Source organism: Leuresthes tenuis, unplaced genomic scaffold (genome assembly GCF_036924035.1).
Source record: "Leuresthes tenuis unplaced genomic scaffold, fLeuTen1.0.hap1 SCAF_23, whole genome shotgun sequence".
Lineage (NCBI taxonomy): Eukaryota > Metazoa > Chordata > Actinopteri > Atheriniformes > Atherinopsidae > Leuresthes > Leuresthes tenuis.
In genome coordinates this window covers 8507804-8533784 of record NW_027325377.1, presented here as the reverse complement: position 1 = coordinate 8533784, position 25981 = coordinate 8507804, and the positions used below count along the sequence as shown (strand labels likewise).

The window sequence follows — 25981 nt, the reverse complement described above, 5'->3', positions numbered from 1 at the left end:
CATGCTGGTAAAAAAAAATAAAGAAGGTTCCTCGCTGTAGAACTGGAAGCTGCAAAATGCCATTTAGATTAGCTACAGTGATAGAGAGTTTCTGATGTCTTTGGGGGCTAAAACAAGTCTAGTCTTGTTTAAATGTAAAAGCAAAAAATCCAAATCTATTTCATAATTAAGGACTGTCACAAATAGTTACCTTTGTTGCTGCTGCTCCTGTTCTCCAGCTGGGCAGCTGGTGGAAAAAGCAAGCCTAAGTGCTGGGAACAGGAAATGGACCAAACCACAGCTTGTGACATCTTGGGTGGGAAATGGGGCTTAGTGCTGTTAATTAGTTTTTCTGTGTTTTTCCCCTTTTTGTGTTTTGTAGGCTGATCAGCCACTATTCAAGTTTCCCCAGTGCTCATTTTGGTAGGTCAGTTGTTTCAGTTAGTGTTTACAGTTAGTTACTTTGATTAGAGTTTTGTTACTTTGACCTCTTTTCAGGGTCATTCTGTCCATGACTTAATTTTGAGATTTTTGTGATAATTTTGGTTTAAATAAACACCCTTTTTTTTTTTAGCGCACCTTTTTAGACCTAAGGTCAAAATCAAATGTGTGATGATTGCCACCCCCATCCTTGAAAAAAATGGTCAAATACAATAAAATTTGTTATACACATTCCCAGGCCTGAAACTGCCCATCCTGAAGCATCCAAGGGTTGAGAAGTTCACAACTCTGATTTTTAGCCTGGCACAACACTGTTTTGCTTGATGGTATCCAATACGACAACACCTAGATAACAACACACATTCATCATTATGAATACATTTAAAAGGTATTTTTAGCCATTGAAAAAATGGAGTGGAGAAAAAGACATGCAAGACACAGGACAAGAATAAATATCCAATGGGACTGCTGTAAAGAAAAACAGGATAACAGACGGATGCAGAGTTGGCTTACTGGACTGGTGAGTAATAAGTTATCAGTTTTCTCGTTCTGTGTTGTGTCGCATCTGCTCTGCTTGGCTCTGACAATAAAGTTGCCAACTTGAAGGTTTATAACCACAGTTTCTGGCCTTTTCTGCGAAGGCTGTGAATCAGTGGGGTTTGTATCTGTGGTTGATTAGTATAATAAAAAATAATTAAGTCTATTTATAAATGCCTGGCATTTACTTTAATGTTCTGTATCATGGATAATGAGACTGTTTTTGTCCATCACATGTAAATACATTATGCAGTCTTATTCTTGTTTGTTTCCTGCACCTTTACACAACATTGTCACTTGACATTTTCGGTGACATTTTCCAGTGTCTTTGTCAGCTACTCAACATGACAACAAATTCACAGTCATGTTTGTGTATATGAAGGGAGATTTGCTTTTACAACAGCAATATTTACAGATTTTGTAATGATGCATTAAGAGGAACTTAGAACAAGGGATAGGTCAAACATTTTTTGCTTTATTAGACAGAAAGTTTATAATTATAACCAGACATTCTTTTTCTTCCTTTTCAATTATTTTACTCCAATAAGGCCATGTATTGGACTGGCGACCTGTCCAAGGTGTACCCTGCCTCTCACCTAATTGCTCCAGCTGAGTGTCAAATACACAACAATTGACACTATCATTATCTATTAGCACAGTACACTACATAAGTGCAAAGTATTGTTCCAAGCATGGATCCCCTTGGAACTGCATGACCTACTGCTGTGTCAAGGAGACTCGTCGCTTGCACGAGCAAATTGGAATCTCTCTGATAGATATGACTTTAACCTGTTGTTCCTTTAGTCCAAATATTACAGTCAGATCTTTGTAATAAAAATGCTATAACAGACTGTATCAAATGCAGCGCTGGAATCTAACAACAGATGTATAGACTGAAAGTCCTTAGTCTGAGGTTGAGAGAATATCCATCCATCCGTCAGTTTTCTATATCCACTTCATCCAACACAATGACAGCTGGAGCACATCCCAGCTGTCATTAAGCAAGACATCCTGAACAAGTCGCCACAGGGCCACATAGACATAAACGAGACAAACAACCATGCACACTCATGCTCTCTCCTAGGATCAATTTAGAGTCCTCAACTGACATGCATGTTTTTCGGTGGTTGGAGAAAGCTGGAATACTTGGAGAGAAACCACACATACATGAGGAAAACATGCAAGGCACAGAAAGGCTCAAGCCAGGATTCAAACAAGTAACCTTCTTGCTGTGAGGCAAAGGTGTTAACCACCACACCACCGTGCAGCGCTTCAGAGATTATATTCAATACTAATAACTGACTGAAACTCTTGATAGCTGATTTGTACCAGCTTCTTCAGGAACTTTAAAAACAGAAGGTTGATATTCATATTGATTCATTATAGTTAAGCAAAAGTCCTGTTAAGAAATAGTTTAAATAGAGCAACTTTAAAAGTGATGCTTTATGTCCATCAATCCATTTTCTATACCCGCTGAATCAAATTGAGGGTTTCAGGAAACAAGCATTAGGAAAATATGTCAACTCCACACAGAAAGGCCCCAGCTGGGATTCAAACCAGGAACCCTCTTGCTGTGAGGTGACGATGCTATCCACCACACCACCGTTCAGGCCCTGACACTGTATGTAGTTGCTAAAAGAATGGATTAGATTTTATATTGAATTGTCAACTGAAGGAAAACATCTGTCTTTTAGTACTGTCTAGTTTACTCTGAGTCTAAAAGACCCGTTGACTGTTATTTCATATTGTAAATGTATGCAATTGGCCCATTTCTTTCCTGTATTTCCATTAAGGCAGTGGCATTGTGTTGTAGAGGGTGAGCATCGAAAAAGTCCAGAAGAATCTGTGGCTGCAGTTTTGTGTTTTTATATATCTAGCACCCTCTTGTGTTAATGAACTATTACGACAGAGAAATACCCTGCTTTTGATAAAAATACCTGTCAATAACGATGTCCAGTCTTTTAAAAGATCCACAAGACATCCATAGAAGTGTTAATTTTAAAGTTGTTGAAAGAGCAGAGTAGACTAAATGAAAAAAGTATCTTTAAAGGCACTTGGAGAGTGTCATGGCCGATATCTGTGATCCACATTCAAACATAATGAATGTTTCACCTGACCAAGTTTTGTGAAATTTTGTTTAAGGCAGATAAACAGAAACACAAACAAGAGGGAACCTCATACTACATAAAAGTGAGTGAATTGCCATACATTTGAGGTGAAAAATTTAACCCCACAAGAAATTGTGACAAACCCCATAATTTTTCATTCATCACTGATGTTTTGTTTCCCAGCAGAAGGCTTTTTGCCAATGATGGGGCATCAAGAGCGACAAGAAGGTACAAAATATTTTGCGCATCAATGGGAAAATACAAGTGACTACTGAAAAGCTGGGCATTTAGAGTTTTCACAGAAAAAGACAACTACAGTCGTTTTAAGCAGAGTAAAAATGTTGGAGGGGTGACAGTTTTACATTCTTAGGAATCATCTTTGACTTAAAGCTAACCTGTGCTGAATATGTACAGAAAAAAGTTTACATAGTTACATAGAAATTACATAGAATATTATGAGTTGTCTAAATTGGTTGCAATTCGGGACAAATTATTATTATTTGTTAATAACTCCTTATTTGTTCAAATGTATCCGCTCGATTTGATCGATTTTATCAGCCTAAAAAAATGCACATTGGAAAGATTAAGTAAAATTCCACTCTTAAAGTCTTGGCTGGAGATATGGCAATTATATTCGAAGGAGACAGGAATCCCACATAATAAATGCCAACATATTGTAAGTGCTAACAGCAATATTGGACATCCATGCTTCAGATGGACGAACAAAACAGATGTATACAGGACATGACATTAATATGTAGGTACAGCACTGTATGTCAGTAGAAATGGATTATAGCATATAACATACTTAACAAAGACATAACAGAAGTTGAAGCAAATCAGTGGAAGGAAGTGGGCTCAACACTGAGACTTTAATTAACATGTTCAGTACCACCGTTTTCTTCTGTTTTTTTAAACAGAATGTGTGTGAGCTCTGATTTACGCTCCGGAGCAAATGGTGGCGGTAATGCTCCTTATACGGTGATACTCGCAGGTCGTAGAAGAAGAAAGAGGAAGTAGAAGAAGAATTGTGTCATGCGTGAAAGGGGCTTGTAAAAGATGTTGTATATGTGAAGGTTAATGTCAGCTCAACTGTAGTGAATTGAAGCGTCAGTAGCATTTCGGCAGAGATTAGCCGGTTGTGCCAGCAGTTGCCGTTAAACAGAAGGTGGTCCCACATCACAGACTGCAGGGTAAGAAACGCTGTCATAACTGTGAATACATGAAGAGGGGTCAGTGACGGAGGCCGTGAGCTGACATAGAGAGAAGAAGATATGACAACAGAGATGACAAACAGAGGACGAAATGCAATTTATTTGGGCTGTTTTTTGACGTTTTAATTGCACGTTATAGTTCATGTTTAGCCACGAGATGGTACGTATATACACCGAGTCATTATCGGAGACTTAATGAAGTTCTGTTCAGCTCCAACCGATGCTTCGTTCATCTCGCTGCAAGCCCACAACAACAGAACAACACTTCAGGGGCTGAGTGAGAAACCCCAGGGCAGTTAGTTTTTAGACAATCAGAAAACCTTGAACTATTGTTCGAGACTACTTTAAACGATAACAAGAATGTCTGACATCATGGTTTGCTTGAAGTTTCAAAGAGTTGAGGGGACTGATTCCTCAGCAGATATCTTATCCATCTCAGCACACAGTGTGACCATCCAGTCATGTTTAACAGTCCTCTTACTCTGATAATTGTAGAATTGATTGTGTAGCCGCAGAATGCAGTGAGTTCTCTTTCCATGCTCATAGTCCCACTCGTGTGACGGAGAATTTGTTCTCTACCCTCTGCTCTTCAGTCATGGCAGGTTTGTCTAGCTATGCAGTGCGCATGGGTAGACTCAGCTCACGCATCTTTGGAGAGGTTGTCCGTCCAACAGATTCCAGATCGATGAAGGTGGTCCAGCTGTTCAAGGATCCTCCCATGGCCAAGAGGAAGGAGGTATATGACTGGTACCCACAGCATAAGATTTACTACGCCATGACCCAGAAGCTCAGGTTCATGGGTCTGTTCAGGTACTGTAGATTCTACCCTATAATGTTGATACTGGTTGACTGTTGGCTAAAGGTTGATCTGTGATGTTATTTTTCTAGTTAGAAACCGGTAAATTTGTGCCAAATTCATTTTCCACTCAACACTCCCAACAACCAAACCAGTAAAGAGACTTTAAAGCAGCACGTTCATAATAATATACTGTATGATAACAATAGATTAGCCAAAACCTGATGAGATAATGATTGACATATTACTTTACATTACATTTACAACATCTGTGCAGGAGGTTTTGAGTTTAACTGGCAGTAGCACAGTAAAAATTGACAGTTTGTTAAGATACAATACTTTGTTTCCTTCTAGAGATGAGCATGAAGACTTCAAGGAAGAGATGCGGCGCCTGAGGAAACTGAGAGGAAAAGGGACACCTAAGAAAGGAGAGGGGAAGAGGGCTGGCAAGAAGAAATAAAGTGCAATATTTCTATACCTCCACTGTCACCCAGGACTTAAGTTTCTTCTGTCTGTGGAGGCAGACTGGGTTGGACTACTAATGCCTTAGATCAGCACGGCACATGTTGTAGATGCTCATGTCTTGTTCTGTTGTATTGGACAAATGCCATCGTTTTAATGTTGAAGATTACTTTCAGGTCAAACAGCGAATCGGATGATGATGTGAAACTTTGAGGTATGTTCTGCTGGAATATCTGAGAACAGATGCAGCAGTAAGAAGAACTCACATGGTCATGTGTTTTCAGGGTTAATGCAGTAAGAGCAAATGCTGGCCTTTTGCATCTACACTATGTTGCATGACAAAATTAAACCTTCACTGTGTACAAAATGGCTGAGAACTATGTACAGAAGTAGCCACCCTTTGTGTTTTCTAAATAAAGCCAGTGAGGGATGTGTAGTGTCGCAAAGTTGCTCCATATTGTGGTTCAAACTAATTTAGAAAAGTAAGACCACAGCACTGCACGTATAATTAGAGATGCCATGTTCCACATAATAGTCTTTGACTTTTTTTTTCATTTTATTGCTATAAAATGTTTCGTATACAGTGTGCCACCTCATTTACATATCCCACTTCCAGAAAAAGTTAGGAAGTTTTTCCTAAAATGCAACAAAAACTGTATTCTGGCATATGTTTTTTCCTTTCAACCTTCTTTCCTAACAAACGCAAGTACAAGGCAGCTCACACACATGTTGCACTTTTGACTCATATGTCCACAGTAGGTCAGAAGAATAAACCTGGTGTCTATAGAGAATATATTGCTGTTCAATTAAGACACATCTAGAGCACTTCAGTGTACAACACAACATCCCATGCAGCTGATGGTTTTGAATGTGGAATTGCAAGTAAAACCCCTTATAAAAACGATGGAATCACCACACTTGGAAGATACTCTTTTAAGTTTTTTTTTTATCTTGCAAAGCAACAAACAAAATGCAGATATGACACCTAACAGTTCTGTTTAATAGCTGCGCATTCTGGCTTTGTAAAACATATCAAACTATTTTAATACAACTGTTATTTTCTCTAGGTACAATTGTGTAAAAGATTATGGAATTACCTTGTAATTTTCACTAATATGGTGATCCCATCATTTTTGCCATGGGTTGCATAAAAGCCTTCAAACCTGATCATTCTTTAAAGTGGGATTTTTCTGCAAAAATAAGATGGCAAAGACCCCAGTCAACTTTCTGGCTGTGTATACACAGGCTTGTACCTGTATCTTTTATTCTACTCAGACTTTTGTCAGGAAAACTATAAGCATGGCTGAGATTATTGTTTAGGATCCATTTTGCAGTTTATGTTCTGTGTGAGCACAGTTGTGAGAAAGTTTATGGTTGTTTTTAGGGTACACGTTTGTTTTGAGTATTTTTTTTCCCTTTACTCCCTCAATTTCTAAAATTGGCTAAATATTTCATATATAAACCATGGGATCAGGATTACAAAGGCAAATTCTAAGTGTTATTTTACCATTCATTAAAAACGTCAATGATAAGCTTAATTTGAGTTTATTTGGAGCACACTAAATGTCTAGTCATTTTCTGTGCAAATTCCATGCCATAAAGAGACCTTTTGTTCATCCAAGGCTGTCGAACATCAAACCCTCACCCAAAATTCAGACCCAGCTGTCAGACCCAGCTGTCATGGACTTCCGGAGACATCCACCCTCCCACCCCGACTTCTCATCAACAGCTCTGCAGTTCAGGTGGTGAGTTCTGTGAAGCTCTTGGGCTCCACCGTCACCAGCTACCTTAAGTGGGAGACACGCTCCTCCAAGGTCATCAAGTGGGCGCATTAGAGGATGTTCTTCCTCAGACTGCTCCGCAAGATGAATGTCTCCCCCAAAGTTCGCTCCCACTTCTACAGACCCACCATTGAGAGTGTCCTCACCTCCTCCACCCTGCATCCTCTGCCCACACCAAGAACAGACTGGAGCACATCGTGCGAACAGCAAGCCGTCTCACAGACCTAGAACAGGAGCCTGTGTGTGTTCTGCACGATGGCAGATCCCGGCAGAGGGCCAGGAGGATAGTGGGGGACCCATCTCACCCAGCTCACTCCCTGTTTACTCCCCTCCCATCAGGTCGCAGGTTCAGGTCCATCAGAACCAAAACCACCAGGCACCTAAACAGTTTTTTCCCCCAGGCCACCACCCTCTTAAATAAGGACATCTCAGCCCCCCAGCCCCGCCACTTCCACAGACACTTAAAGATCACTTAATTATAACATTCATTCCTGCCATCCTGTACACACTCCTGGTCATCTAACTGTATTTCATTCTGAAAATCCCATTCATTCAAATTGTACGTATTGTACTTACCATATTTTTTATTGTTATTTCTAATCTGTTATTTTATTGCTCTGTGGCGCTGTTATCAGGTCAAATTCCTGTGTACAATAATTATTTTTACTCCGAAATCTTGATAATAGGGTACAACAATCATATACTGCCACAAAATCCTAAATATGTAACTGGTTTGTTCCTTAACCTTATCAGACATGACTGTAAGTGAATTATTTTAGAATGATTAGCGACCAACTTCATTATGTTAAAGAAAATGTATAATGTAAACTGATACCAGCAACACATTTCACACACAAAAAAAGGTGGAATAATGGCATGTACCAGTGAACCAGAACAGTACAGGACACTGTCCAAACCTTTATGTTGCAGTCAAAAACAAATAGATTGAAGCCTGCTCGAAGGAGAACTCAAAGAACAATCCAGCTACTTTCTAAGGTAAAATGCTTAAATATATGACAATCACTTATTGTACCTCTTGGTTGTAAATAATTAATATAATAATTGTTGGGACAGTAAGGATCTGAATACAAATTTGTTGCATTTTATATTTGACTAAGGATTTCCATTTAGGCTCTCAAGACATTAACCAAAATCCTTTCCCAGTCAATTTAACACAAAAAGCCCATTAAAGCCTCACTGATGTCAAAAACATTAAAGAAGAAATTCGGAGTTTAAAGATGAAGATAATTCCAAAGTTGCAAGGTGTTGTTGGAGTTACCTTGCCTTAATAGTACTGCAGCACAGAAGGCTGAGGATGGGAAAAAGAGGGAAAATTCAAGCTGGGAATAGAAAAAGTCCTCAGGGCTTATGTAGAGTTGCAAGAGTCCAGGAGAGATTCCATCATCATTTCAGACTCCATCATAATAAGGTACTGTAAAGTCGATTTGATAAACAATTCGAATAAAAATTATCTCCATATTATGAACAGGCAGATGGAGATATTGTGGCAAGGATAAAAGAGAACACACAAGAAAATAAGAGAAAATTCAAGAGATTGGATCCAGTAAACCAGCAAGATTAATAAATAATTAATTAATAGCACTGAAGCACCTGGGGAGAGATTAGCAGCAACATCAGCACTTCACATATAATTGGCATAAAGTACACCTTAGAAATTACTAATAGATCAATAAATAGACAAGCTCTGCACATAAAACAATTTGCCTGCCCTTGATTAAAACTTGTCATGTTGCTTAAAATGTCTGTTTCTGGGAGCTAAGGAGTTGAACAGCTTGGGGGAAATCTGAAATCTGGTTGTTCTTGTCTTAATACTCATAAGTTGTTGTTTTTTTTAAAGCAGTCCATTTAAAAAGCAGTTAACTGGATAGGACGGGCACTTAAAAGGACGGGCACGCCTTCTAAAATTCAGTAAACTATGGAGTTAAATCAATACACGATGATTGCAGAGATGCTCCTAAACCAGACAGCTATAGCAAAGTTAGGGATGCTGTTTTTAAAAGAGCAATGTTGAATAAGCTTCTTTTTAAAATGGCATTGGTTTTATCCTTCCATTTCAAGATGGACGAGAGGGTATCTTCCAAAAAAGAAAATTGTAGCTGTCTATTTTCAGCACTTGTGTGCTGTCAATGGCCAAGGGTAGGCATGTCTGCTATGAAAATTAGTGATGTGTCATTCGCGAACGATTCGTTCAATATGAACTAATCTTTCATATGACTCGGGAGTAACGAGTCGTCTCAGTAAGTGATTCGTTCATTTTCCTGCAGTACCCTCCCTCGCCACATGGCAGCTGCATAAGCTCAGTCAGCAGGACAGGAAACAGAAATGATTCGTTCACGACTCACTCAACTACTCGGGTCCTCGGACAGGAAACAGAAATGATTTGTTCATGACTCAACTCCTTGGGTCCTCGTTCATTTGTCATGTGACAGTCAGCTCAGGCTGAAGAGCAGTAATCACTACAGTTCGTTCACAAACCTGACCGTTCATACGTCATGTGACTGCAGCTCAGCTACAGGGCTGTGGACTGAGAAACGAAGGAGGAAATGAATGATGTCTGATTTGTGATGTTCATTCATTTGTCATGAAATCATAATTAATTAGTGGTCTTCGGTTCTTGTAGATATGTATAGTGTTCCTGTGTATATAATGTGAATAAATATTTTAAAAAATTATAACATGTTGATTTTGTGTTGTACTCTACCAAAAAATAATAGCATTGCTGTCCGCGACACCCCAAGTCTCTTAAGTTTTACCCGCTTCAAGCTCTCGTGTGCCAGCACCTCAGAGCAAATGACACATTGTGGGGAGTCAACACTGTTTTTTGTTGTGCAGGAAAAGCCATATTTCAAAAAGTCGGGCTGATATTTATGGAGCCTCGAACCTTTATCAGCTGCAGGTGTCGGCCCGGTCAGTGCCCTTCTTTTCTCTGGTGGTGGTTCTGGTGGCTGATCTTGGGACCCCTGCTGCTGCTGACTGTCTGGAACACTTTTAAGCCATCGCTCCATTTTTCCAGCTAGCAAAGTTGCTAGATTAGAATCGCATACAAACGCTATGAATGTAACAACGCTTACTTTTATAATGTTTAAGTAGCCTAATGTTTAAGTTTACGTTCTGCGATTTCAGACTGTCTATGAACACTTTCTGCAGCCGCCGCTCCTGCTGACAGCAGACCGGGGAGAAAAAAACCTTTCTTTGCTCTGATGATGTGTGAATGACAACGGCAGACATGAGACTAGTGGAGAGGTTCTTTGTTGTTGTTTTGGTGTAGCCTAGTTACGACCGACAGTAACTGGTTTTGAGTAATAAAATGCCTGTTTAAGACCAACCGCTTGTCATCCTTCTAACATCCAGTCGGAAGCTACATTAATTTTGTGCATTTATATTTTTCCAAAATGATTTGGCGACCCCCAGAGATCATCTCGCGACCCCAACTGGGGTCGGGACCCCAAGGTTGAGAATGGCTGCTTTAAACAACAATGGCAGGGAGGATACAGACAGAAGTCACCTTATTGTGTATTTGTTTTCCCAGTTTTTCACATGGTTTGAATTGTTTGTAGCATTTTGTATATTGTACTTTGTCAGCTCAGCTGAAGAAAACTATGTTGCCTTCAGTGTTAAGTGTTTAGAACTGTGGCCATTTTGTGCAACGCCCACAGTAGGGCTACAGCGCCACCTGCTGGAAAAATGAACGAATTGACTCGTTCAAAGATTCGTTCAATTTACTGTTCGAGAGGAAAAAGAACTTCCCAACAGTAATGAAAATACACAACTGCTTTCTTGGTTTTTGAAACATTCAGTTCCAGATTAATTGTGTTTATCTAACCAGAGATTGAATTTGATTTCTGGACAATGTTTCATCATTCCACATTCCTTTTTCTAATTTGGGCAGTTGTAGATCAAGAGGGAAAGCAGTTGTGTGCCAGTGAAGGTCAATGGTTTGATCCCAGGCCTCCCCAGACCACATGTCAAAGTGTCCTTGGGACACTTAACCCCATGTTGTCCATCAGTGTATGAATGTGTTGGATAGAGAAAAAGCTCTGTATAGCTTTACAGATTATAAAGTGCTGTGTGTGAATGTGACTTGGAATGTAAAAGCACTCTGAGTGGTAAACAAATTTAGAAAATTTAGAAAAGCACTCAACGAACACAGTTCACTTACCATTACCTGTTGATCAAACCAAGATCGGATATGTGCAAGTGAGGGGTTGAATTTAAAATAAGTTGAGCTCCTTTGTTTGTTTTTACTTACTCCTACAAAGTGATCAAAATACAATTTAAAGAATCAATAACCCAAAATGACAAGCTTTACTAATTTGCATAGAAGATTTTAACACAGGGCTAAACCTAAACTAGACATGTCCAATATTAACAGATTTGTATCTCCTCAGAATAAATGACTGAGGAGATACACGTACACTTTTTACTCTGCCCCCCACAAACATGGTCATTATCATACTCTATTAGAAGTAAGTTACTAGGGATGGATTTATCTCTTTCACCGAAGCAATCAAAAAAGATAAAGAAAATAAACTGCTTGAAAATCATCTTAAAGATTTGGAAAATGCAATTATTGTAGCTTGGAGATTAGACTCTGTTGTCACTGATCTAACTGACAGTGACCAAACAGGCTGTTTGAGGACAGCAAACTGCAGATAACATTTCACATTCTTTACTAATTATTCAAAACATCCATTTTCTACAATTGCTTAATCCAATTTAGGGTGGCGGGCGTGCTATAGCCTATCACAGCTGTCATTGGGCAAGAGGTAGGGTACACCCTGGACAGGTCATCAGTCCATCACAGTCCACTCATTCCTATGGTCAATTTACAGTCACCAATTGACCTAACATGCATGTTGGACAGTGGGAGGAAGCCAGAGTACCTGGAGAGAACCCTCACATACATGGGGAGAAACTACAAATACACACAGAAAAGCCATAGCTGGGAAAAGAACCTGGAACCCTCTTGCTGTGAGGCGCAGTGCTAACCACCACACCACCGTGCAGCCCATCACCAAAGCATGTTCAAGTTGTAAAGATGCATCAAGCCCATATAGAACCTCCTTACTGATCGCATTAAATTGCTAAAGTCTTAGGATGTACCTCTATCACCAAGCCTTTGTGAAGTTATCATGGAACCTTTTAGAACAAGTAATGAGACAAGAGTGTAATATCCTGCTGAGTCCAGATCAGTGACATAGAACATAAAATATCATTGTACAACAAAGATCTAATACTGTACATTGGTAATCCAAATGTCAATGTAATGTCTGACACTAAACAGAAGTTCGGAAGGGCTTCAGGTTCGTGTATTCGGTGTGTCCAGACAGGAGATGAAGAATGGTAACCATGAACATCTGGAGAAACATCCCTTAGTACCCATGCGTAACTCCATTAGTGAAAGATGTCCTGGACAGCCACACCAGGGAAATATAGATATACATATATCTTTCAGTCTAACTATTGAGCCCACCCAGGCTCAACCCCATAGGAAAAGGTTTTACCCAATATAAGGGGAGAAGCACCCACAGTGAGGAAGAGATGATACAGACTTTTTGGCTTCAAGGATCTCTCCAGATTTGATGCATCTATCTGTAATTCTGATACGGACCTGGTGACCAATAAACTACGTCCGTGTTCGACCAAGTCTGTGTCAGCAGAGTTCTTCCTGTACCATCTACACATCGGCTGTTTGAAGGCAACCATCCCTTATACACCACCTCAACCTTCCCAACATTTTAGACCTTATACACATATGACACATACTTGTATTCTATGCTAAATATACAAAAAAATAATAATAATATTAACATTTAATGGCATTCCATCACCTGAACTCAGCCAACGGATACCCACTGATTGGACCCAAAAAGTCATTATACATTTGGGAGTTTGGTTAACCCTAAAGACTTGTATAGAAAAAGACCAAACAAGAAAAATAAAGGGTGGCAGCATATCTGGTTGAAGCCCTTACTTATTTCAGGACTGTACTGATATTATAAAAATGGTTGTTTTACCTAAACTGATATAGATGTTTATGTCATTGCCAATTAAGCTCTCAATGAATAAGGTGTGTGAATGGGACAAATAGATCAACACGGTTCAGCAAACACAGCTCATTAATAAGGAAGAAGGGGACATGTCGCTGCCCAATTTTAGATTATATTACCACACTGCCCAATTGAAAACTATTACTATTTGGTGTAACAGCGAATATAGGGTAAATTGGAAAGACATGGCAAGAGGATACAATGATGTCCTTGTTCAAGGAATGATTGGTGACCACATAATGACAAGGGATCATCTGAGCCCTCTTGCTTTAATTACATTACACACCTAATTCTATGACATACAACATTTGACTTGAGTTTATACCAAATACAACGTACTCAAAACTTAAGTACTGAACCATTTAAGAAATCTAATGGCAATACAATGGGTTTTTCTGATTCTTACGAGTAAGACATTATCTTCTAATGAAAAATTAAACAACTATGGAACACAACACAGTTAAATAGTGTGGCCCTACTCACACCCCTAAATGACTGATTTCAAAACTCATTAGGGTATTGCAAAAGGTAAAAGAACAACCACTGCATACGTCAAAGAGAGATGAGAGAATGAATTAAATAACAGGAGCTCTACTTTCTTTTATATAGTAGCTCAGGTTTTTTTGGAAGAACCTTGTCTGTTCCTTTGGCACCCTTAATATGAAAACATAAGCTACATCAACTCTCGACACATGCTGGAAAAGTTTTGGGGGAGAAGATTCTAATCACTACCGCATTTTTTTTCTGGAGCTGCCCAAAAAGTGTTTCAGGAAAATATTTGTGTGCTCAGGATGCAGAACCCACAAACGTAGATTTCTTCATCTGAGTGATCTGAAAAAAAAAAACAATCATACACATATGGTTGCCTACAGTGCATAAATGGATAGTGATTAGCAAGACGATCTATTGAATGGAAACACTGACTGTTCTGCTGAGATGGAATGGTCAAAATAAACAAAGTTTAAGCACACCATTTTCTGTTAGAATTTGACTGAGCAATCCTTAAAATTGTCCTTCATTAAGACTTTAGTCTTTTCTATAGATGTCCTTATTTTTTGTGACTGAACTTACTTTGAGCTCCAAATAGACTACTAAAGTATGTAACCTGCTTCAAGACAGTCAACAGAAAAGTTGTTTATTCTGTTGTATTTTCTTTTATAAATACGTAAATTCAATTCAAGTGTGTGTATAAAAACAAAATCTAATATTTTACCTAATAAACTGTCATAATTAGAAATAAACACAAAAATGTATAAATGTCTCAGTAAATAAATCAATAGGCCAATAGGTCTTTTTTAAAGACTTGTATTCATTTCTATAATATTTTCTCTTTGCATATGCCCACTACATTTATTCCCATGTGTCAGAGAGAAGCTTATAAATATGTGCCACATTGGTTGTATTGTGGATTTTACTCTATAGCTAGGAACTGCAGGTGAGCTGCATGGTGGAGCAGTCATTAGGACTGACACCTCAGGAGTTTGCTGGTACTTTGGCGTCCCTTTACAGTCCAAAAAGAATTATTGTGTATGGAGTGCTTGGTTGTCTCATTTGTCTCCCTGTGATGGCCTTGTGACCTGTCCAGGGTGTATCCTCTTGCCTGATGGTCATGAGACAAACTTCAGGCCCATCATGACCCTGAACTGGATAAAGCACTGACTGAATGAGAAACTGCTTCTTCTGCAATCTCTTAGAAGAAAATCCAACTGGTCTTGCCATCTTTTAAATAACAGGCTACAACATTTATGAAACAAATATTTCCATGGCACACCATATAAGTCATTGGGGAAGTCATTATGTCTTAAGAAAAAGGTCTAAAGCCTAATTAAACCAAATAAATTATGCATTTCACTAGATTTTGGTTACTTTTTTATGAGTAGGACTGGACAGTTGCATCAGCATACACTTCAGCTTATGGCTTTGTCAAAAAACATCAGTTATGAAAGGATCCAAATACCTAAAAGACTACTACCACTACTACTAATAATAAAAATAATAATTTCGTCTCCGATTAACAGCAGTTTTGCGACACCGGGTCGACAAGTTTGGGAGCTCCGCCGTGATCATCCTGCGTCTCTGTCTCCCCCTCCTGTCCTCAGCACCAGCTTGCGTTTCCCCCCTATTATTTTCCACTCAGTTTCTCGCAGTTTAAAATGGCGGCGTTGAGCAGCGCCGAGTCCCCACCGCCCGTCTTCAACGGAGACACCACGGAGCGGGAGCCGGGCAGAGAGCGCGGCCTGGAGGAGTTGGGCGCAGGGCTGGACTCTTCCTGCTCGTCGGGCATTCCCGGAGGTCCGCAGGATGAGGAGGTAAGCGCCACGGCGGCTTGGCTCGGGACTTAGCTGGGCAGGGGACGCTGGCTCCGAGCGGAGGTAATTGGATGGAAATGTTCAGGAAACACCGGCTGCAATATGGATCGTGGGGGATACAGTGCAGGGTGCAAGACGATGCACTTAATGCGGACGATTCGCTCGGGCTCGGGCCGACAGCAACCCTAGACCTCTTTTGAACAGAAAAATGCGACAGACGAATGCGAACGGGAGAAGAGCGTTTTATACGGCGGAGCCTGTGTTTATTTCGGGCCTGCTTTATTCCACTCGCTCCTGGCTTCGTTTTCCAGGCTCACTGCAGCTGCAGCCTGGTGCGCCAGTAGCATACGCACATACCGCTGTTGACACAACAAAGACACGCAATCACTGCGTTTTTTAATGCATTGTGGTGGATGTTGCCGTGGCGAAAGTTATATTTATCACCCATTCACTTCGGCTCTTCACCTCAGAGGTGATGAGGATGGTGGTGATGGTGATGATGATGAGGATGATGGAGATGGGAGACTTGCTGAAGTCGTGCTTGTGATACTTGTGGTTTGATTTAGCCTCGTGCTACTGGTGGAAGCATCACAAGCTTTACAACAAACCGACCCTCCATCGCAGCTCACGCAAACACACTCGCGTACAGCAGGAAGCATCACCAGGCGGTGTCCTCAGCGGTTAATGCAGTGACCATGTAGCCTAGCTGTCTGTCTGCAGGTCAGAGGCCTCACTGCTGGACCATGGCAGCAGCCTACACAACACAGCAGAATCTAAAAAGAAAAAAAAGTTTGTAATGCATAATCACTTAACAGATGTTAAAACAGAGGAGCGCATTCTCTGTATTCCATTTACTGTTCCTCTAGACTTCTGCAGTCTCTGGCCCCATTTTAATGTCCAAACCTTAAATTCTCCACAGTAAAGAATATTCTATAGTTGTATTGTATATTTCCAGTAGTATGAGAGAACTCCAGAGAGCTGGTGCACTTTAAACTCCTAAATCTCCTAAATTTTTGGTATGGTACTACCCTGAAGTCTGGGAGATCACATGAGACTAACTATGAAAGATAAATGCAGAGGGTGTAATTTCCTCACAGTGTCACAGATTCTGTTTTTTTGTTAGACATTTTCTTCCTGGTATATGACAGTATTCAAACTCTGCTTACGGTAAAATATGTAGAACCCTCATGACATTACGTTATGTCAGTCATCATCAGGGTTATGTGCAAAGGGGCACTTTGTGAGTCTACACTTTCTTTCTTTTCTTTTTTTTTGTGGAGGGGGGGGGTGTTAAATGATAAGCTGACAGATCGGTGTCAGTGCCACTAATAACAGCTCACGTTTCCTTATTTCTGTAAGTTCCCTTTACTTGATCAGTTCATTATTTATTTCCTAGCGATGCAATGCCATCTCTGAATTTATTGAAGGGCAGGTCCACCTTTGCAGTGCGATAAGTTCTTTTGAGTTTTATTGCCATTTCATCCTCTTCTGCTGACTTATTAATAGACTCCCGTCTTCAACAGTCTGCTGCCTGTCTATGCATCGTGCTGCCGTTTCAGGTTACAAGTACTTAATGATTTGAAGTTTGTCAGTTCAGTCAGAAAACTCGTCTGCTCTTCATTCTCTGTCATTCATACACTAGTTTTGTGGCAAAATGTGAAATGGCCATGAACCTTAAAAAAAAAAATCTGTATCTGTTGTTTTTTTTTTTCATGCCATCCAGCATGACTGTCAAAGAAATGTATCTCAGTCGGACATTTGGTTAGTGTACCCAACATAGTTTGTGTGTTAAGCTGAGGATGTGGGACTCTGCAGCCAGTACTCCAGCTAAATGATGTTGTGATCAATATTGCAGTTTCTCTTTGAATGCAAACCATGGTGTTTTCCTAACCTTACCTACCTCATTTTACATACCCAAACTTAAATGTCTAATTTTTAAGACCCGACCTCAACCATGTGCTTTTGAATACTGGATGTTAAAGGAGCATTGTGTAATTGTCTGCTGTTCGTCAGATTCTGTCATTTCCGAGTGCGTTTGAACGGTATTCGCTAGATTCTGTAATTGTTGATGACGATTTGCGTTTTGAACACAACACTCCACGCTTCGGAGAAACTCCAGTGGCCTGACGCTGCGTGCAGCACACACTACCCAACACGTCCATCACTCGAATGTGTCACGATGTCTTCTCCATCAAGTGAAACCACCTTCTCAAGTTCTGAGGTTACTTTAAGAGATATAAACTATAAATAGATATTACATTTGGTTAGATATTCTGTGAAAAGATAACTTACAGTGAATGTCGCTGTTGTTTTTCTGCATTATGTTAGTGTTTTGTGGACCCCAGATAGCTACCTGCGTGGTAATAAAAGCTAATATTAGCTACGTAAGGCTAAAGGCTGTTTGTATTCTGTAGTCTGATAGAGGGATAGCATTAGCAGGCAACACGTTGTATCTGGCTGACATTGTCTTCAAAGCCTCGTAGTATCACGTCACACAGGGTTTCCCCCAGAAAACTTGTTAAACCTGGTGGTAGGGCCGCTAGAAGCCCACCGGCGGCCCGCTGTGTTTTTGTTAAATTTTTTTTAAAAATGTTAAAAGTTGACAGGAATTTTTAAATTATGTGTTATTGTAAGACACTTATTAATAACACTTATTTATACAGTTTTAACAAACAAAAAAATAAAATAAAATTAAAATAAATAATATAAATGGTTTTCACTGAAGTAAAATGTCAGTGAATCTAAAAAAAACAAGACAATTCTAGTCACAAAGTAAAATAAATTAACATAAATAAAAAGTGCAAACATGGCCAAGGGGGAACTGGGAACTCATGGCCTGAAGAGGTATGCTGTGTGACCTCTACTTCTTGCTCAGGTTGCAGGTTGGATCACTGCAAGTGATCCGTCTCGGCTTCTGAAAGAACTCCAGATATTTTAATAGTACAAAACATGCTTACCATACTCGGTCTTGTAGAGCCATCCGCTAAATTTAGGGTCAGCGAACCACTTTGGATTAAATCCGCTACTTCGATGTTTACCATTGCGGCTTGCAGAAGGCTGCTATCATCCAACATGCTATCATCCAACATGCTAACATCCAACAACATCTGTGCTAACTAGCACTGGCTCTGCCTCATCATTGAGCCGCGACTCAGTCGGCTCACTGGTGATGCACTCCCCTTGACCTGGGGGTGAACGAGCTGCCTCATTGTCTCCTCCAGTGCTCACCCGACTCTGGAAAACGAAAGTGTCCAACGTTTTTTGCCCCTTTCCACGTGACATGTCACGTGAAAGTTGTTGTGAAAGTTGTTAGTGTGTTGACAGGTAGACGGGCTGTGGTTTTGGAGGTTCATGTGATGGAAAATACGCCTGACCTCTCACCCCTTATGTGTTCACGTATTGACCATAAGATGTCGCCATTGTGCTTTCAACCGTATCGCCAGATGCAGTTTGAGAGAAAAGCCTGGCGTCCCGCCAGGCCGATAAAGCATTGGGGGAAACCCTGGTTAGTTATTTCTGTCCAGCTAACAAAACTACTTAGTAGTTTCAGTGCATAAACTCATGTGAATCAACAGTTTTCAACAGGGACACGGAGAAAAAGTTACGTTTGTTTAGTCAGATCAGCTGATCGTCTGCAAAGTAGCGGCGAATCGCGCTTCTAGGCCACTGTAATCAATATGGCGATGCAAGTGTTGTCCTTCCGTGTAGAGCAGACCGCGATATATGTATATAAATAGGCCAAATCTAAAGTAACAAAAATGTAATGACTCGTTTCATAGGGTGACTATATAACACTACCAACTTAGTTATATGTATTATATTCCATTTCTGTTTATAAATCGCCATAATTATTACACACTGCTCCTTTAACCATGCAAGTTTTAAATATACCTAATATCCAAGAAGTTTGTATTGTGTCGTGGAGAGCGATGATACCCCCCCCCTCCCCCCATCATATTTGAAAAGGAAAACAAAAAAAAACATTATTGTGTCACATTTAGAGTCACATTGGTGTATTCAGTTATGAAATTTAGACGCATAAAAAAATGTCGTCTAATGGTGTCTGACCTAACTTTGGTATGCTAGCAAGAGTACTTAGTACATAGAAACAGGCATGCTGTGGGTGTATACCGAATACTAATTTCTGACAGCCAGTGACTTTTAGAGATGACCTGCTTTTTTTGGTAATTCTCTATTTAAACTCCATCCTGAAGACTATCCCACTTACATCTGTGCATCAGTCACTGCTGCTTTGTTCTACTTGAAAGTTACATTCTGAAACTTGCAAAAGTGGAGGACATTGCCCTCGTCTCCCATTGCCTTAATTATACTTTATTAATTCCCAAATTAAGAATTATTTTGCAGCATAATAAGCCAATACGTCACTTTTTCCGTCAAGTTATTACCGGGGCTAGGATTGACCTCCCGTAATATTCTTTGTTCGGCAGAACTGAAGAAGGCTCTGACTGAATACACTTTGTTGTTCGATGACGATGTTAAGTAGGTGGGCAGGATTGGACATTATGTTAATCAATTTTTCCAGCATTCTTCGTTGCACGGTTCTCAACAGGGGCTCCAGAGCAGTCCCCAGCACAATGCCAGCTTTCCACCAGCCTCGTTTATGCTTCCAAATTAAACTGGCATTACGGAACTTTCCACTCTTAATTGACAGTGCTATCGTCGCTCAGCTGATTAAGCTAACTTCGACTTTAAAGTTATTATAAATGTTGTTATTATTATTATTACATTTTCTAAACATTTTGAATTGGATTTATGTTTTAATTCTATTTAAACTTTTATGCTCTAGTGTATTGTAGAAAAGTCCCTAAATATATAGTCACTAGGTAATGTTAAAAGGATAGTTTTTCGAAGTGTGTGACGCACATATTTTTGTAGTTAACTGAGATGGCAAATCTTCACACGGTTACTAAACAAAAAACTTAATCCAAAAGTTGAAAACTTGTACCAACTTAACTGTAGAATATCTCCTTAGAAGAATATTTTTAGCCCACAATATACTAAAGTGACCTAAAACCTTTTCTTTTGGCTCTTAAATTAATTTACGCCGAGGCTGAGGTAGTTGTTGTGCAATAATTTCAGGTTTTTTGGCCAGTTTGTATGATTAACGTTACAGGTACTTGCAAAAGCAACATGTAGTTGTTTGTATAATAACTAATCAGAATACGTGCAGTTTTTGGTCATATTATAAACCTGCTTATTTGAGTTTTTTGGGGTTTTTTTCATCCACAACCCATTAGAAACCTAATTACCGTATTAAAGTTTTCTTCACATCCAGGATTCTGGTCTTCTGTGTGCAGTTTTGATTTCTGTCCATCTCAGGAGGTAACATGTAGGTCCCAGATTCCTTACCCAAATTTCTGAAAGCAGGTTCAGGAACCAAATTCTTTAAGGCAGTGCTTTATCACAAAGACCAGTGTGGAAAAAGGTAGTTATCAGCCACCTCTTTCTGGGATTACTTACCCAAGTACATAAGTGAGTAGAAGTAGGTGTTGCATGCACATCAAAAAGGGACTTAGTTCCTGATTTCAAGTGATGTTTAACCATGAATTATTTTAGCCCACTATGTGGCTGAAATTAGTTGTGGCAACCACAAAACGTGTTGACATGTAAACAGTATGATTCAGTTAGTATTACAGAACAAGATAATATTTAGAAATGCTTCAAAGTGGTGAATTAAGGCTAAATATATAAAAGGGTGCAGGTTATTGCAAGTATTTAGTAGAAGAAAAATATATCTTGCTTTTGACAGACTGAACAAACTTATGAATGTGTGATGTATTTGTTATTTTTTTTTCCACATTAAACACAAGTCTACTCAGGATTGTTTTTTTTCTGAGCTACTGTGCTAGCGTCCGGTCAGCTTGAGGGACCGATGTTGTTCTTGTCACATACAGGACCAATTTATGGACATACTTCAAACTTTTTAACTTTCTTTGGAGGGGGACTTTAAGTCATTAAGTGTGCAAAGAAAGATGTAAGCTTGAAGCAAGATGTTCATAGTTACACTTTGATTGAAAAGATATGTTTAGAACACAAGTACAGTTACATAAATTAAGTAGAGTTTGGCTTGTGACTTGTAAAATCCCATGTATCATTGATAAATTCAGTGTTGAGTGTAAATATCAATCAATTATTTATGAAGGCTTTAAGCTTTAACATGTCAGGACATGTTCCTGAAGTGCTAATGCTAACGAGTGCTAATTTTTAGCTTTCACTAACACCCCTTGGGTTCCTTGACTACATTAGAATGTGTTAGAACAGTTTGGAGACCTGCAACAAATAAACGATGCCTAACAGAAGAAAAATGCTGAGGACACAGCTAGCTTGTATGAAAAACCTTTAATTAAAATAGACTCAAAATCGAGCAGGAGGCTTGGTGCTAATGCTAATGCTAATGTCCACCGTGACAATTTCCAGCTGCACCAGACAGCGATTACATAGTTGACTTTGAGTTAACACACTGTTTAAATGCCTTTAGATATAAGCATGCCCAACATGGACGTATAGAAGATACCTGGTGTTCTCCCACAAGGTGTTGGGCAGAAGCAGCATTCTATTAGTCCTGCAGGAGGATGGTTTTAGCATCAATAACTAAAATTCTGATCCCAGAAAAAGACGCTAAACAAATCATTTCTATTGCTGCTAGTTGGAGCTGGAGCTGAAGTACCCATTGGTACCACAGAGTCTCATCACTTGAATATTAGTGCTCTTTCCCTCCAAGAAGATGGCTTAAAAAAAAAAAAGTGGATTTATTTATTTTTTTTATCTGATGTGAAAGGGGCTAAAGCTGAGTGGCAGCTCGGGGAGTGCTTGACAATAAAATCCATTTTTTTTCTATCATTTCAGGCACATCATCAATTGTGAGCTGATCTCCTCACAATTATTTAGATTGTTTGCTCTTTACTTTTATAAGTTTGTATAGAGCCAAATGGATTACTTTAATGTGGTTTTGTCAACTATTCATGTCCCCCATGTTAGATTTTTAGGGAAAGTAATTGTTGTATACGAGAACATTTTTGACGAACCCAGATGGGCTATTTTGCATGTCCCATCTGAGTTAGTGCAGTGTTTTGCATTTTATGGAAACAACATCAGGAGTAGCGCTGCTTTTGGTCTGCACTTTGGACGAGGATTAGATGTCCGGTAGACATGACTAACAGTAACAGTAACATTAACGGCTACATTTATGAAAATGAGATTTATACAGAAAGTGACTCAACATTAAGAGTTTGCTCCTGATATTTTAGCTTAAGTATATCGTCTTCATTTTGATGGGCGGTTAAATCGCACTCCTAACCTGCCTTTTTAATACTTATCATCAAGTTAAATGTTCACACTGGGGCTAAACGGGAAAAAGCTTTTTAGAAGCCACGATAAAAAGGGAAAAGTATGCCTTCAAAAAAGGTTTGAACTGTCTGGAGTCATGACACAGCTCACGTCGATCATAAGCTGTATAGTGGATTTTACTAGGGGTGCACCGATTGATCGGCCGTGATTTCCTTAATTATGGGTGATCGGCTATCGGCCAATACTTGCACGTGAAACCGATCTTACCTCTGCAAATGTCTGAAAATCAGCCACTGTCTTTTTTTTCTCTGCCGTGAGAGAGGGCTGACTGACGACCACATGTGCATTTAAAACAAGTTTGCATTGTTTCACGGTATTGTAATCCCCTTGCAGTGCGCATGCTCATGCAAAGCAACACAGTCCGTCAACAGGTCAAGGTCCTCCAGTAAAGACGAGGCTTGACTTTCCCCATTCTTTAATGAAGTCTCCTTTGTTCATTTGTCTTTTATGTAAAACTGACAAGCGTTACAAAACAGAAACCTAATCAGCAATACAAATACCTTTCCATCAAACAACAATGGCCAAAATAATTAACAGAATTAGCATCTACCATAAGCTAGCAGAACACATGTTCTATAAACCTCTATCAAATAATAGCCTGCTTTACAAAAAAAAAAAAAAGCACTCAATAATTGTGCACTGTGTTACTTACAGATCAATATTTTCCAAGGCGAATACGTAGGAATCAGTATCTTAACATTTAAAGGCAACAAAGGTATTGTTCAATGTTTTTCAATAAAATAAGATTGGGACATTGAAGGTGTATGCTGTCAGACTGACCTTATAACACCTGACAGTGTAGGTATGGCCAAAAAGATCGGTGATCGGCCAGAAAAGTGCAATCGGTGCACCCCTGGATTTTACTCTATAATGTTGTCCATGCCGACAGTTTCCATTGCAAAAGTTTAAATACAATAGAAACTATTAGTATGAACCTGCCCATATACAACCGCAATGTTGATTGGGGTCTTCATCTCCTTAATTTTGCTGACATTTCCCACTGTGAAGTAGTAGCGGACATCAGGACTTTCAGTCTTTGCTTTGTGACTTTTTCCAGTGTACATGTACAAATATATGGCAGAACTCGTATGTACAGCCATGTGGCTTCAAGGTAATAAAGAAACATTTTAGAGAAATTTGTTGTCCTGGACTGTCTACTGGTATTTTGAGGATTATGGTTGCATATCAGCATCGATCTACTGATCTGCTGATTGTTTATCAGATAAACTTCTTGAAGCAACCAGTTGGTAGTTTGTTTGTAGGTTTTATCATACAGGAGGCAGTTTGGTGAGTATGGGAAGTTTCACAGGCAGGGAGTAAGTGAATAAGCACCAGCCAGGTTTATAGAACATCTGTAATAAATGGCCAAATTTTAAGGACTGGGTAAATATAATGGTTAGGAGTGTGGTGTGGAAGCTTGGTCAGTGGAAACATGGAAGAAGGGTGAACTGCCCTCTTTGGAGCTTTCTTTTGGACTCGGGTAAATATGGATGAAGGTTGACTTCAACATAAGTGTAGCTTGGGGTGCTGCACAATATTAAAGGAACATACAACATGCCGTATTATTGTTGAATACTGCAATGATGATATCAGAATGTCTCCCATTAAAAAGGCCTAAAACCTACCATTTATATAGGTCTAAGCAGTCTTTTGCGATATTTATATTGAGCGTGTTGACATCATGATGAATTTCATGCATATTTTGTTTGTATGTTACATTGCCCTTTTGTTTTCTACGCCATATTTTGGAGGTTGTAAATGAATGTTACATAAATGTAACAATGTAACATTTCTTTTCCAGTACAAAGACCATTTTTTTTTCTTAAAACGTCGTCAGGTATTTTTCAAGTTTCAATTTTTGAAACTTCAAATAAAAATGTTCCTCATGACTTGCCTGGTTGAATAAATAAAAACGTAATAAAATAGAGAAGTTCATTTATTTTACTTTTAGTGCTTAGACTCACTTTTTGTTCAGCTGAAGTTCAGCTACTCGTGCAGCTCGTGACTCTCTCTTTGTGGAGTTCTTTTCTTTTTTTCTTTAACGAAGAACTGTTGTTCAGTGGTGAAAAAGCTCAAAACCTGCTTGTTGATTGCTTGAGATGCTAGGTTGTTTATAAATATATTAAATATGTTTAATAAGAACTCTTGTTTCGTCTTGGGTGGAAAATAAGAGAGAAAATTCAGATTTTGTACACAGCCAGCAGTTTCTTGGTCAAACATGGTTAATATTTCCTCCCGAGAGCAAGGTCTCGTCCCTGCTGCAGGAACACCGCTCTCTGCCTCTCCTCCATCCGAGCATCCATCCATTAATCCATTTTCTTCTGCTTATTCGAGGCCAGGTCGCAGAGGCAGCAGCTCCAGGAGAGAAACCTGGATATATTGACAGTGGGTGATGTAGCACCGTCCTAATGGTTCGCTTTTCAGTCACAATTTCAGACTAATTTCACTGTCTGACAACAAAAATAGAGAATGTGAATGAGAGCTGCTTTCTTGAAAATGTTGCAGTACATGTGAGCTCAGAGTGTAGGGAATAAGCCAACAGATGTGCAGGGCGGCTGGCACAGAGCAGAATGATAATGCTACACACTGACTACTCCCCACCTGCAGGACTTACTCCCACACCAAGCTTTTTTTTTTGTCAAAACTTCAGTCCTTTTTATACTCCAACTCTAAAATGAATTCCCTCATCCTCAGCTTTTGTTACAAAACTAAGCCCAAAGCGCTGATTGAAGAGTCATTCGTAGAACTCGGAACTGTTTATGTACTGAATGATATCACTGTGTTAACGCAACACTGGTGCATCTTTCTGCAGATCTGGAACATCAAACAGATGATAAAGCTGACACAGGAACACTTGGAGGCTCTACTGGACAAGTTTGGAGGAGAACACAACCCTCCGTCCATATATCTGGAGG

The 25981-nt window shown here is 39.5% G+C and overlaps 2 protein-coding genes across 4 annotated transcripts in view; both read left to right on the top strand.

Annotated features, from left to right (window-relative positions):
• The window catches only part of mrps33 (mitochondrial ribosomal protein S33), a 216316-nt gene extending 210345 nt beyond the window's left edge, over window positions 1–5971 (top strand). Inside the window, exons 1-3 of one of the 2 annotated variants that reach the window (XM_072377221.1) lie at window positions 4076–4258; window positions 4873–5089; window positions 5430–5971. In XM_072377221.1, the coding sequence (XP_072233322.1) occupies window positions 4875–5089; window positions 5430–5535 (321 nt within the window). In that variant the 5' untranslated portion in view covers window positions 4076–4258; window positions 4873–4874 and the 3' untranslated portion in view covers window positions 5536–5971. Of the gene's footprint in view, window positions 1–4075; window positions 4259–4858; window positions 5090–5429 lie in introns of those variants that run through there. The other variant, XM_072377222.1, reaches the window with a different exon arrangement.
• Window positions 5972–15537: 9566 nt separating this feature from the next.
• The window catches only part of braf (B-Raf proto-oncogene, serine/threonine kinase), a 34787-nt gene continuing 24343 nt past the window's right edge, over window positions 15538–25981 (top strand). For both annotated transcript variants that reach the window (XM_072377179.1, XM_072377178.1), the window contains exons 1-2: window positions 15538–15698; window positions 25879–25980. In XM_072377179.1, the coding sequence (XP_072233280.1) occupies window positions 15543–15698; window positions 25879–25980 (258 nt within the window). In that variant the 5' untranslated portion in view covers window positions 15538–15542. The remainder of the gene's footprint in view (window positions 15699–25878; window position 25981) is intronic.